The sequence below is a fragment of the Sebastes fasciatus genome, chromosome 6 (assembly GCF_043250625.1).
Source record: "Sebastes fasciatus isolate fSebFas1 chromosome 6, fSebFas1.pri, whole genome shotgun sequence".
Classification (NCBI taxonomy): domain Eukaryota; kingdom Metazoa; phylum Chordata; class Actinopteri; order Perciformes; family Sebastidae; genus Sebastes; species Sebastes fasciatus.
This window is the reverse complement of record NC_133800.1, coordinates 22,620,646-22,633,526: the sequence shown is the minus strand read 5'-3', so window position 1 is coordinate 22,633,526 and position 12,881 is coordinate 22,620,646. Positions and strand designations below refer to the sequence as shown.

Below are 12,881 nucleotides of genomic sequence, written 5' to 3'. Positions count from 1 at the left end.
TTATTTAGCGAAACAAAACAGGAGAAGTCACAATTATTTATACCTATTTTGCATTTTATTTTGTTTTGTCTATGAAAATTGATTATAGAGTTAAAAAAATGAAATGGAATTGTTCTTAATGAAGAGGAAAGTGTTCAACATGACATCCTGACACCATCTGCTGGTGACATAATGACATGGCAGCATTTCTTGCTGATAATAATTCACCCTGTGAGAGAGGAGAGTAAAAATAAAAATAGACTTTGACATTGTTGATCAGAGCTGAGACGCCATTACAGGGTGTGAGATCTCTGCTGGAAAACACACATTTGGAGTATTTGAAGTAATCAAGAGACCGGACAGTAACTCGGTGAGTCTTGCTTTTGAAAGAATGGCTGAAAAACTTGCTGTTGTTGGAAGTTTCCTGAACTGCCATGTGTGTTCAGAGACATTCAGAGATCCTGTGTCTCTGAGCTGCAACCACAGCTTCTGTTCAAGCTGCCTGAAGAAATTCTGGGAACAAGCTGAAAACAAAAACTGTCCTATTTGTAAAAGAAAATCCTCAAAGGATCATCTTGAGGTGAACTTTGCACTGAAGGAACTGTCTGACTTGTTTGCTGAGAGACAGAAAGCTGGATCATCTGAGACAGAAAAAGAAGAGAAGAAGGTAATGGTGGTGTGTAGTAAACATCAAGAAGAGACTAAACTGTTCTGTAAGGATGAAGAGAGAGCTTTGTGTCCTGTCTGTGAGATTTTTCTCCACCAGGGTCACAAGGTGGTTCCTATAGAACAAGCAGTCAGTGACCTGAAGGTCCAGCTGAAATCTGACTTAAAGTCTCTACAGGACAAGAGGGACAAACACAAACAAGTGGAGAAAACATACAATGAAGTGATTCAACACTCCAAGAAGCAGCTGTTGTCCACAGAGAAGCAGATCAGAGCAGAGTTCAACAAGCTCCAGCAGTTCCTGAAAGAGGAAGAGGAGTCCAGACTGGCAGCTCTGAGGGAGGAAGAGGAGCAGAAGGGGAAGACTATCAGCAGAGAGATGAAGATGATTCAGGAGCACATCTCCTCTCTGTCAGACAGTATCTCTGCTGTTGAAGAAGACCTGCAGAAACACAACGTGCCCTTCCTCAGCAGTTATAAAGCCACTCAGACCAGAGCCAGAGTCCAGTGCTCACTGTCAGATCCACAGCTGGTCTCAGGAGCGCTGGTAGATGTGGCCAAACACCTGGGCAACCTGTCCTTCAGAGTCTGGGAGAAGATGAAGGACAAGGTCCACTTCAGTCCTGTCATTCTGGACCCAAACACTGCAAACCGCTGGCTCTATCTGTCTGATGATCTGACCAGTGTGAGACGTGGAGACAGAAGGCAGCAGCTTCCTGACAATCCAGAGAGAAACACAAATTCTATCACTGTTCTGGGCTCTGAGGGCTTCAGCTCAGGGAAACACAGCTGGGAGGTGGAGGTGGGAGACCATCCTGACTGGAATGTAGGTTTGGCTAAAGAGTCAGCTGACAGGAAGGGAGAGAGATATGCCTCACCAAAACATGGTATCTGGTGTTTAGTTAATGACAGTGGAAAATACACTAATGGTCTTTGTGAGACAGTCAGACTGAAGAAGAGTCTCCAGAGGATCAGAGTCCAGCTGGACTATGACATGGGAGAGGTGTCCTTCTACGACCCTGAAGACATGACTCACATCTACACTCACAGAGACACTTTCACTGAGAAACTCTTCCCATATTTCAGTATTGGATCAGCTGGTGCTGCTAAAACTGCTGATATCAAAATCTGTTAAACTGAGATTCTCTGAGATGTTCAGACACGTTGGTGTTAGTTCAGACTTTAATCTGACTTCACTGTCCGTCTAGATCTCATTGATATAATCAAGACAATCAACAGTTATAACATAAATAATGTTTACTCAATACTTAAACTGCATTACATCATCAAGTCTTAAACTTTCATACAGCTCCAAATCAGTTTGACTTAATAACCTGGTTATCAGCATCTTGTGTTTAATCAGACCACAATATAACATCTGCTGTTTCCACTATACCAAACACTTTGTCTCCAGCTGTGTGATTCTTTAAGGGGAGACTCTACAGGTGAATGGGGTAAAACATTTAACTAATAGATATCACCAAATTCAACAGTTTTCTCTGTCAATGGAGACAGCTCAGTCCTCTTGGATTGTAGCCAGCTCTGCATGTCATTACAGAAAAACTTCACTGATTCACAATTAAAAAAAACACGATCCAAACTTTCAATTTCACAAAATACACAGTTATTCACATCAAAGTTAAACCTCAGTCTTATGAATTCCTTCGTTGTGTAAATCTCCTTCAGGATTTTGAAGTTCACCTCTTTCACTTTAGGAGGGAGAGGGAATGAAATATATCTTCTCCGTATTATCTTAACCGCTTCAGCTTCAAATTCCTTGAAAACATAATTTCTCCTGACTGTAAAAAAATGAATTGTGCAACTTATTTAATTTAGATGGAGTTGTTTTGATTCTCACACTGGTCTGGACCTCACTGTGTGTGTTCTCAACATTAGAAACAGTCAGAAATCACATTTAAAAGATGGTTAAACTTTACCCTCCTACAACTTCACTGCATCATTATAATCTCATATAAAAAAAACAAACAAGCAGAATCATGTCAGTTGTTGATCAGCTTTGTTAGTTGAAGTTGTGTTGATACTCCAGTCTGTTCTAGACAGCCTCACTGAAGAGAGGGAGCACTGAGGGTTGTATACACAGAGATGTAGTGATGGCTGTCTAAACTGACCTTAAGGAGCATTAAGATGTTCACTATAAAGATGTGTTTCTTTAATCCAGTTGAGTCAGTCAGCAGGACTGTATAATGCTAACAGTGTATGAAGGCTGCAGAGATGGATAAGCATTTCCAAGAAGACAACATTGTTTAAGAAATGATTTCACTTTTACATTTGATTAATTCTGTATGTACCTACTGAATGCAGTTTTCAGGGACAACATGCTCACATGTGCATAATGTCATCAACATTATTGAATGTACAGCATGTATACGACATGTGATTGCATGGACACATTTCACTTCCCATAAACGCCACAAGATAGAGACAAAGTCCACGTTTTGTTGCTCATTTTGAACACTGAACTTTTTCTTTCTGTTACTTATTTATATGCATTTTATTGTTTGCTGCACAGGTCGATCAATAGTTGCTCCTCTTAGTAGTTTCTGATAGATTTTTCTATTAATGCATATTCTTCACACTGTCTCCCTCCACATGGCTCCCCAAATATACAGGGTTCTTGGGAATATGTTATGATTATGTATGTATGTACACATGTGTTTGTATGGATATGTACAGTATGTATGTGTATGTACTGTATGTATGTGTATCTTATACTTTCATACAACTCCAAATCAATAATGTAGCTGTAAAAATGGGTGTGAATTGAGAAATTGAGTGATAAATTATCAAGTGGTGTGATTAATTTAAAGCCGATTTGATTAAAACAGTCGTGATTTGATGAAAACATGAGCCACGTTTCATAATTTTCACCATCTTACATTCATCATTCACAACACCCAACTGACATTTATCGTTTACAGCACGCAATTGTTGTTGTTGATTATTCCATTTGATTTGACTTTAACATAGTGCAGATTATCTGTGAGGTGACGTCACAGTTCTTGGACGTTTATTATGTTCCGTATGGTCTGAGATATTCTGTTAATGAAGTTTGTGTTTCTGTAGATTTCTGTACAAATAAGAGGAACTTTCATAGTATTTGTGTTGCATATAGTTATCAGAAGATAATGCATAACTGATTTAGGCTATATGAAAACATAATGGATCATTACTTAAAGCTATTGAATACAAGTAAATATCTGTCTTAGATGTATTTATACACATATCTTGGTAATATATCCTACTTCAAATGTATTTTTGTATGCATTTCATTTCATATAACATACATTTCCACAATTTGTACATCAATGTAGGCTATATTAGTTTAATAAAAACGTTTATATGTAGCTATTTATACAAATCAAATTGTAAACAAATATAATATTGCATATATGCCACAATTAAACCAACTGAAAATATAATGTCTGTTGGCAATACTGCATTTATTTAGCTCCAATGATGCAGTCACATCAAATGTCACCTTGAGTAGGCTACAGTGTAGATAAACATAAAGTGAGTACAACTGAAAACATATGATATATTTCTTCCTTTATCTTCTGGTAAATCAACATTTCCCACTATAGCTGGCAATAATGACAAAGTATGACGAGAAGAGTTTTCTCCTGAAGTCTTGGCTCATTAAACTGTGTGTTGCTGATGAGAGGAGCTGCTGTGATTGACATTGGGCTATTGAAGCTTCCTTTAACTCCGCCTGCTGCTGTCAGCAATATTTGATCATGAGGCTACTAATCAAAGTGAGCATGATCGGAATATTTGATTACTCCATTTGATTTGCCTTTAATTTAATGCTGACTAGAAGCAGTGACAGTTATCCTGCAGCAGTCAGATAGAGTAGGCTACCTACACAAGATGATTTCCTGCAGGTGGTGAAAGAAATGGCCTGTGTGTCCCCGAATATCACAGGCAGCACAGAGAAGCACAGAAAACCCCCTCACCCAAGATATTAGTAATATCAGCATGTATGATATCTCTGCAACATTATTACAACAAGATTGATATAAAGCTTGACTCATGCAGAGCTGTGTCAATACATGAACATTTTCTGCATACATGTGGATCACGTTACACCCGTTCTTTAATTTACTTTTCTTTGAACAATTATTGCTGTAACAAAATAACATATTTTTATCAAAAGCATCCGTCTGCCACATGGCCTGATTTAGCAGCTGTCATAAAGTCACACAGTCTTTGCTTTGATTTCACTGACTTTACACCTCCCAAAAACTGATTGCAGCTCCTACCTTGTGACTGAAAGTTTTTTTCTGTCTCAGAATGGTTTGATATCATTCATGAAACAAAATAAATTGCACAGACATTTGACCACTTTGACTTGTGATGAATAGGAGAATAAACAAAAGTAAATGAAAAGTAAATAACAACTTTCCTACAATTCCTATAAGTGCAGGTTTAGAGAGTGCTATATATTTATTCCAACTGGATGAAACTAACAAAGTCATGCAACTGGTTTAGTGTCAGTCAGCCTGTTGAAATGTTCAGTCCTGGTTAGACTAAAACATTACAATCATCTCCTTGTTTTTGGCATTTTATGAACATTTCTATTATTTATTTAGAGAAAAAAAACAGGAGAAGTCACAATTATTTATACATATTTTGCATTTTATTTTGTTTTGTTTATGAAAATTGATTATAGAGTTAAAAAAAATTAAATGGTATTGTTCTTAATGAAGAGGAAAGTGTTCAACATGACATCCTGACACCATCTGCTGGTGACATAATGACATGGCAGCATTTCCTGCTGATAATAATTCACCTTGTGAGAGAGGGAAGTAAAAATGAAAATAGATTTTGACATTGTTGATCAGAGCTGAGACGCCATTACAGGGTGTGAGATCTCTGCTGGAAAACACACATTTGGAGTATTTGAAGTAATCAAGAGACCGGACAGTAACTCGGTGAGTCTTGCTTTTGAAAGAATGGCTGAAAAACTTGCTGTTGTTGGAAGTTACCTGAACTGCCATGTGTGTTCAGAGACATTCAGAGATCCTGTGTCTCTGAGCTGCAACCACAGCTTCTGTTCAAGCTGCCTGAAGAAATTCTGGGAACAAGCTAAAACCAAAAACTGTCCTATTTGTAAAAGAAAATCCTCAAAGGATAATCTTGCGGTGAACTTTGCACTAAAGGAACTGTCTGACTCGTTTGCTGAGAGACAGAAAGCTGGATCATCTGAGAGAGAAAAAGAAGAGAAGAAGGTAATGGTGGTGTGTAGTAAACATCAAGAAGAGACTAAACTGTTCTGTAAGGATGAAGAGAGAGCTTTGTGTCCTGTCTGTGAGTTATCTCTCCACCAGGGTCACAAGGTGGTTCCTATAGAACAAGCAGTCAGTGACCTGAAGGTCCAGCTGAAATCTGACTTAAAGTCTCTACAGGGCAAGAGGGACAAACACAAACAAGTGGAGAAAACATACAATGAAGTGATTCAACACTCCAAGAAGGAGCTGTTGTCCACAGAGAAGCAGATCAGAGCAGAGTTCGACAAGTACCAGCAGTTCCTGAAAGAGGAAGAGGAGTCCAGACTGGCAGCTCTGAGGGAGGAAGAGGAGCAGAAGGGGAAGACTATCAGCAGAGAGATGAAGATGATTCAGGAGCACATCTCCTCTCTGTCAGACAGTATCTCTGCTGTTGAAGAAGACCTGCAGAAACACAGCGTGCCCTTCCTCAGCAGTTATAAAGCCACTCAGACCAGAGCCAGAGTCCAGTGCTCACTGTCAGATCCACAGCTGGTCTCAGGAGCGCTGGTAGATGTGGCCAAACACCTGGGCAACCTGTCCTTCAGAGTCTGGGAGAAGATGAAGGACAAGGTCCACTTCAGTCCTGTCATTCTGGACCCAAACACTGCAAACCGCTGGCTCTATCTGTCTGATGATCTGACCAGTGTGAGACGTGGAGACAGAAGGCAGCAGCTTCCTGACAATCCAGAGAGAAACACAAATTCTATCACTGTTCTGGGCTCTGAGGGCTTCAGCTCAGGGAAACACAGCTGGGAGGTGGAGGTGGGAGACCATCCTTACTGGAATGTAGGTTTGACTAAAGAGTCAGTTGACAGGAAGGGAGAGATAGTAGCCTCACCAAAATATGGAATCTGGTGTTTAGCTCATCGCAGTGGAAAATACACTAATGGTCTTTGTGAGACAGTCAGAGTGAAGAAGAGTCTCCAGAGGATCAGAGTCCAGCTGGACTATGACAAGGGGGAGGTGTCCTTCTACGACCCTGAAGACATGACTCACATCTGCACTCACAGAGACACTTTTACTGAGAAACTCTTCCCATATTTCAGTATTGGATCAGCTGGTGATGCTAAAACTGCTGATATCAAAATCTGTCAAACTGAGATTCTCTGAGATGTTCAGACACGTTGGTGTTAGTTCAGACTTTAATCTGACTTCACTGTCCGTCTAGATCTCATTGATATAATCAAGACAATCAACAGTTATAACATAAATAATGTTTACTCAATACTTAAACTGCATTACATCATCAAGTCTTAAACTTTCATACAGCTCCAAATCAGTTTTACTTAATAACCTGGTTATCAGCATCTTGTGTTTAATCAGACCACAATATAACATCTGCTGTTTCCACTATACCAAACACTTTGTCTCCAGCTGTGTGATTCTTTAAGGGGAGACTCTACAGGTGAATGGGGTAAAACATTTAACTAATAGATATCACCATGAAACTTCACCAGTTGATTACTGACATTAAGACAATTGTTGATTATTCCATTTGATTTGACTTTAACATAGTGCAGATTATCTGTGAGGTGACGTCACAGTTCTTGGACGTTTATTATGTTCCGTATGGTCTGAGATATTCTGTTAATGAAGTTTGTGTTTCTGTAGATTTCTGTACAAATAAGAGGAACTTTCATAGAATTTGTGTTGCATATAGTAATCAGAAGATAATGCATAACTGATTTAGGCTATATGAAAACATAATGGATCATTACTTAAGGCTATTGAATTAAAGTAAATATCTGTCTTGGATATATTTATACACATATCTTGGTAATATATCCTACTTTAAATGTATTTCTGTATGCATTTCATTGCATGTAACATACATTTCCACAATTTGTACATTAATGTAGGCTATATTAGTTTAATAAAAACGTTTATATGTAGCTATTTATACAAATCAAATTATAAAAAAATATAATATTGCATACATGCTACAATAAAACCAACTGCGTAATATGCACATTACCGCCACCTTGTGCTTCGGTTTGAGAGGTGGAAGTAACAACAATTAATAGATAAAAATGGATAAAAACATATACATATAAACATGTATATTTGTTTATCTCATAGAATTACTCTTACTAATTCTATATTTATCAATATTAGCTTGCTGTCAATCTGATATGGTGCTCACAGAAACCCCAGTTCTGTTTGTCAGACATACTGAATGTCCAGAGTATCTAAGAAATGCATCACTGCTGTGTCTCTTGATGTTGTTGTTGCTTCATCAGGCACCAGATGAGTCAAATCATCTCAAACACATGATTCAGACTGAGTTATATCTCAGACATGAGTCTTTTCAGCTCTTAAGAGGCCAACATTTATTTTGTGCTGCTGTACCATCATCATCAAAACTCATGAATGAATGAATGAATGAATGAATGAATGAGAGAGAAAATGTGCCAGAAAGTAAAACAAATACAGTCAGGTTGAGAGACTTTATGTAGATTCTATATCATGATAATTATTTATACATTTACTGTGACACAATGTGAAAAAACAACAGTCATTTTAGTGAGTTTTCTCTTTTTGGAAAATACTCTCAAAATAAATTGCACAGACATTTGATCACTTTAACTTATGATGAATAGGAGAATAAACAAAAGTAAATGAAAAGTAAATAACAACTTTCCTACAATTCCTATAAATGCAGGTTTAGAGAGTGCTATATATTTAGTCCAACTGGATGAAACTAACAAAGTCATGCAACTGGTTTAGTGTCAGTCAGCCTGTTGAAATGTTCAGTCCTCGTTAGACTAAAACATTACAATCATCTCCTTGTTTTTGGCATTTTATGAACATTTCTATTATTTATTTAGCGAAACAAAACAGGAGAAGTCACAATTATTTATACATATTTTGCATTTTATTTTGTTTTGTCTATGAAAATTGATTATAGATTTAAAATAAATAAAATGGTATTGTTCTTAATGAAGAGGAAAGTGTTCAACATGACATCCTGACACCATCTGCTGGTGACATAATGACATGGCAGCATTTCCTGATGATAATAATTCACCTTGTGAGAGAGGGAAGTAAAAACGAAAGTAGACTTTGACATTGTTGATCAGAGCTGAGACGCCATTACAGGGTGTGAGATCTCTGCTGGAAAACACACGTTTGGAGTATCTGAAGTAATCAAGAGACCGGACAGTAACTCGGTGAGTCTTGCTTTTGAAAGAATGGCTGAAAAACTTGCTGTTTTTGGAAGTTACCTGAACTGCCATGTGTGTTCAGAGACATTCATAGATCCTGTGTCTCTGAGCTGCAACCACAGCTTCTGTTCAAGCTGCCTGAAGAAATTCTGGGAACAAGCTAAAAACAAAAACTGTCCTATTTGTAAAAGAAAATCCTCAAAGGATAATATCTGGGTGAACTTTGCACTGAAGGAACTGTCTGACTCGTTTGCTGAGAGACAGAAAGCTGGATCATCTGAGACAGAAAAAGAAGAGAAGAAGGTAATGGTGGTGTGTAGTAAACATCAAGAAGAGACTAAACTGTTCTGTAAGGATGAAGAGAGAGCTTTGTGTCCTGTCTGTGAGTTTTCTCTCCACCAGGGTCACAAGGTGGTTCCTATAGAACAAGCAGTCAGTGACCTGAAGGTCCAGCTGAAATCTGACTTAAAGTCTCTACAGGACAAGAGGGACAAACACAAACAAGTAGAGAAAAAATATGATGAAATGGTTAAACACTCCAAGAAGCAGCTGTTGTCCACAGAGACGCAGATCAGAGCAGAGTTCAACAAGCTCCAGCAGTTCCTGAAAGAGGAAGAGGAGTCCAGACTGGCAGCTCTGAGGGAGGAAGAGGAGCAGAAGGGGAAGACTATCAGCAGAGAGATGAAGATGATTCAGGAGCACATCTCCTCTCTGTCAGACAGTATCTCTGCTGTTGAAGAAGTCCTGCAGAAACACAGCGTGCCCTTCCTCAGCAGTTATAAAGCCACTCAGACCAGAGCCAGAGTCCAGTGCTCACTGTCAGATCCACAGCTGGTCTCAGGAGCGCTGATAGATGTGACCAAACACCTGGGCAACCTGTCCTTCAGAGTGTGGGAGAAGATGAAGGACAAGGTCCACTTCAGTCCTGTCATTCTGGACCCAAACACTGCAAACCGCTGGCTCTATCTGTCTGATGATCTGACCAGTGTGAGAAATGGAGACACAAACCAGCAGCTTCCTGACAATCCAGAGAGAAACACAAATTCTGCCACTGTTCTGGGCTCTGAGGGCTTCAGCTCAGGGAAACACAGCTGGGAGGTGGAGGTGGGAGACCATCCTGACTGGAATGTAGGTTTGGCTAAAGAGTCAGCTGACAGGAAGGAGAAGAGAAATGCCACACCAGAATATGGAATCTGGTGTTTAACTCATCGCAGTGGAAAATACGGTAATGGAGCTGGTAAGACAGTCAGAGTGAAGAAGAGTCTCCAGAGGATCCGAGTCCAGCTGGACTATGACAAGGGGGAGGTGTCCTTCTACGACCCTGAAGACATGACTCACATCTGCACTCACAGAGACACTTTCACTGAGAAACTCTTCCCATATTTCGGTATTGGATCAGCTGGTGATGCTAAAACTGCTGATATCAAAAATCTGTCAAACTGAGATTCTCTGAGATGTTCAGACACGTTAGTGTTAGTTCAGACTTTAATCTGACTTCACTGTCCGTCTAGATCTCATTGATATAATCAAGACAATCAACAGTTATAACATAAATAATATTTACTCAATACTTAAACTGCATTACATCATCAGGTCTGAAACTTTCATACAGCTCCAAATCAGTTTTACTTAATAACCTGGTTATCATCATCTTGTGTTTAATCAGACCACAATATAACATCTGCTGTTTCCACTATGCCAAACACTTTGTCTCCAGCTGTGTGATTCTTTAAGGGGAGACTCTACAGGTGAATGGGGTAAAACATTTAACTAATAGATATCACCAAATTCAACAGTTTTCTCTGTCAATGGTGACAGCTCAGTCCTCTTGGATTGTAGCCAGCTCTGCATGTCATTACAGAAAAACTTCACTGATTCACAATTAAAAAAAACACGATCCAAACTTTCAATTTCACAAAATACACAGTTATTCACATCAAAGTTAAACCTCAGTCTTATGAATTCCTTCGTTGTGTAAATCTCCTTCAGGATTTTGAAGTTCACCTCTTTCACTTTAGGAGGGAGAGGGAATGAAATATATCTTCTCCGTATTATCTTAACCGCTTCAGCTTCAAATTCCTTGAAAACATAATTTCTCCTGACTGTAAAAAAATGAATTGTGCAACTTATTTAATTTAGATGGAGTTGTTTTGATTCTCACACTGGTCTGGACCTCACTGTGTGTGTTCTCAACATTAGAAACAGTCAGAAATCACATTTAAAAGATGGTTAAACTTTACCCTCCTACAACTTCACTGCATCATTATAATCTCATATAAAAAAACAAACAAGCAGAATCATGTCAGTTGTTGATCAGCTTTGTTAGTTGAAGTTGTGTTGATACTCCAGTCTGTTCTAGACAGCCTCACTGAAGAGAGGGAGCACTGAGGGTTGTATACACAGAGATGTAGTGATGGCTGTCTAAACTGACCTTAAGGAGCATTAAGATGTTCACTATAAAGATGTGTTTCTTTAATCCAGCTGAGTCAGTCAGCAGGACTGTATAATGCTAACAGTGTATGAAGGCTGTAGAGATGGATAAGCATTTCCAAGAAGACAACATTGTTTAAGAAATGATTTCACTATTACATTTGATTAATTCTGTAACCTACTGAATGCAGTTTTAAGGGACAACATGCTCACATGTGCATAATGTCATCAACATTATTGAATGTACAGCATGTATACGACATGTGATTGCATGGACACATTTCACTTCCCATAAACGCCACAAGATAGAGACAAAGTCCACGTTTTGTTGCTCATTTTGAACACTGAACTTTTTCTTTCTGTTACTTATTTATATGCATTTTATTGTTTGCTGCACAGGTCGATCAATAGTTGCTCCTCTTAGTAGTTTCTGATAGATTTTTCTTTTAATGCATATTCTTCACACTGTCTCCCTCCACATGGCTCCCCAAATATACAGGGTTCTTGGGAATATGTTATGATTATGTATGTATGTACACATGTGTTTGTATGGATATGTACAGTATGTATGTGTATGTACTGCATGTATGTGTATCTTATACTTTCATACAACTCCAAATCAATAATGTAGCTGTAAAAATGGGTGTGAATTGAAAAATGGAGTGATAAATTATCAAGTGTTGTGATTAATTTAAAGCCGATTTGATTAAAACAGTCGTGATTTGATGAAAACATGAGCCACGTTTCATAATTTTCACCATCTTACATTCATCATTCACAACACCCAACTGACATTTATCGTTTACAGCACGCAATTGTTGTTGTTGATTATTATTCCATTTGATTTGACTTTAACATAGTGCAGATTATCTGTGAGGTGACGTCACAGTTCTTGGACGTTTATTATGTTCCGTATGGTCTGAGATATTCTGTTAATGAAGTTTGTGTTTCTGTAGATTTCTGTACAAATAAGAGGAACTTTCATAGTATTTGTGTTGCATATAGTAATCAGAAGATAATGCATAACTGATTTAGGCTATATGAAAACATAATGGATCATTACTTAAGGCTATTGAGTACAAGTAAATATCTGAGCACGTGTCTCGGATATATTTATACACATATCTTGGTAATATATCCTACTTCAAATGTATTTTTGTATGCATTTCATTGCATATAACATACATTTCCACAATTTGTACATTAATGTAGGCTATATTAGTTTAATAAAAACGTTTATATTTAGCTATTTATACAAATCAAATTATAAAAAAATATAATATTGCATTTATGCTACAATAAAACCAACTGCGTAATATGCGTAATATGCACATTACCGCCACCTCGTGCTTCG

The 12,881-nt window shown here is 38.1% G+C and overlaps 2 protein-coding genes across 3 annotated transcripts; both read left to right on the top strand.

Moving 5' to 3' along the window:
• Window positions 1-220: 220 nt before the first annotated feature.
• Window positions 221-3,508, top strand: LOC141769438 (nuclear factor 7, brain-like). Its single transcript, XM_074638498.1, has 2 exons — window positions 221-2,099; window positions 2,161-3,508. The coding sequence occupies exon 1, from the start codon at window positions 371-373 to the stop codon at window positions 1,778-1,780; it is 1,410 nt and encodes a 469-aa protein (XP_074494599.1). The 5' UTR covers window positions 221-370; the 3' UTR covers window positions 1,781-2,099; window positions 2,161-3,508.
• Window positions 3,509-5,477: 1,969 nt separating this feature from the next.
• Window positions 5,478-12,264, top strand: LOC141769437 (nuclear factor 7, brain-like). Of its 2 annotated transcripts, none has more exons than XM_074638495.1 (2): window positions 5,478-7,347; window positions 10,916-12,264. In XM_074638495.1, exon 1 carries the CDS (start codon window positions 5,619-5,621, stop codon window positions 7,041-7,043), a length of 1,425 nt encoding a protein of 474 aa, XP_074494596.1. In that variant the 5' UTR covers window positions 5,478-5,618; the 3' UTR covers window positions 7,044-7,347; window positions 10,916-12,264. The 2 variants fall into 2 exon arrangements, with proteins under 2 accessions (XP_074494596.1, XP_074494597.1); XM_074638496.1 differs by lacking the exon at window positions 5,478-7,347 and adding an exon at window positions 8,986-10,854 and having other exon boundaries at window positions 10,916-11,007.
• The last annotated feature ends 617 nt before the right edge of the window (window positions 12,265-12,881 follow it).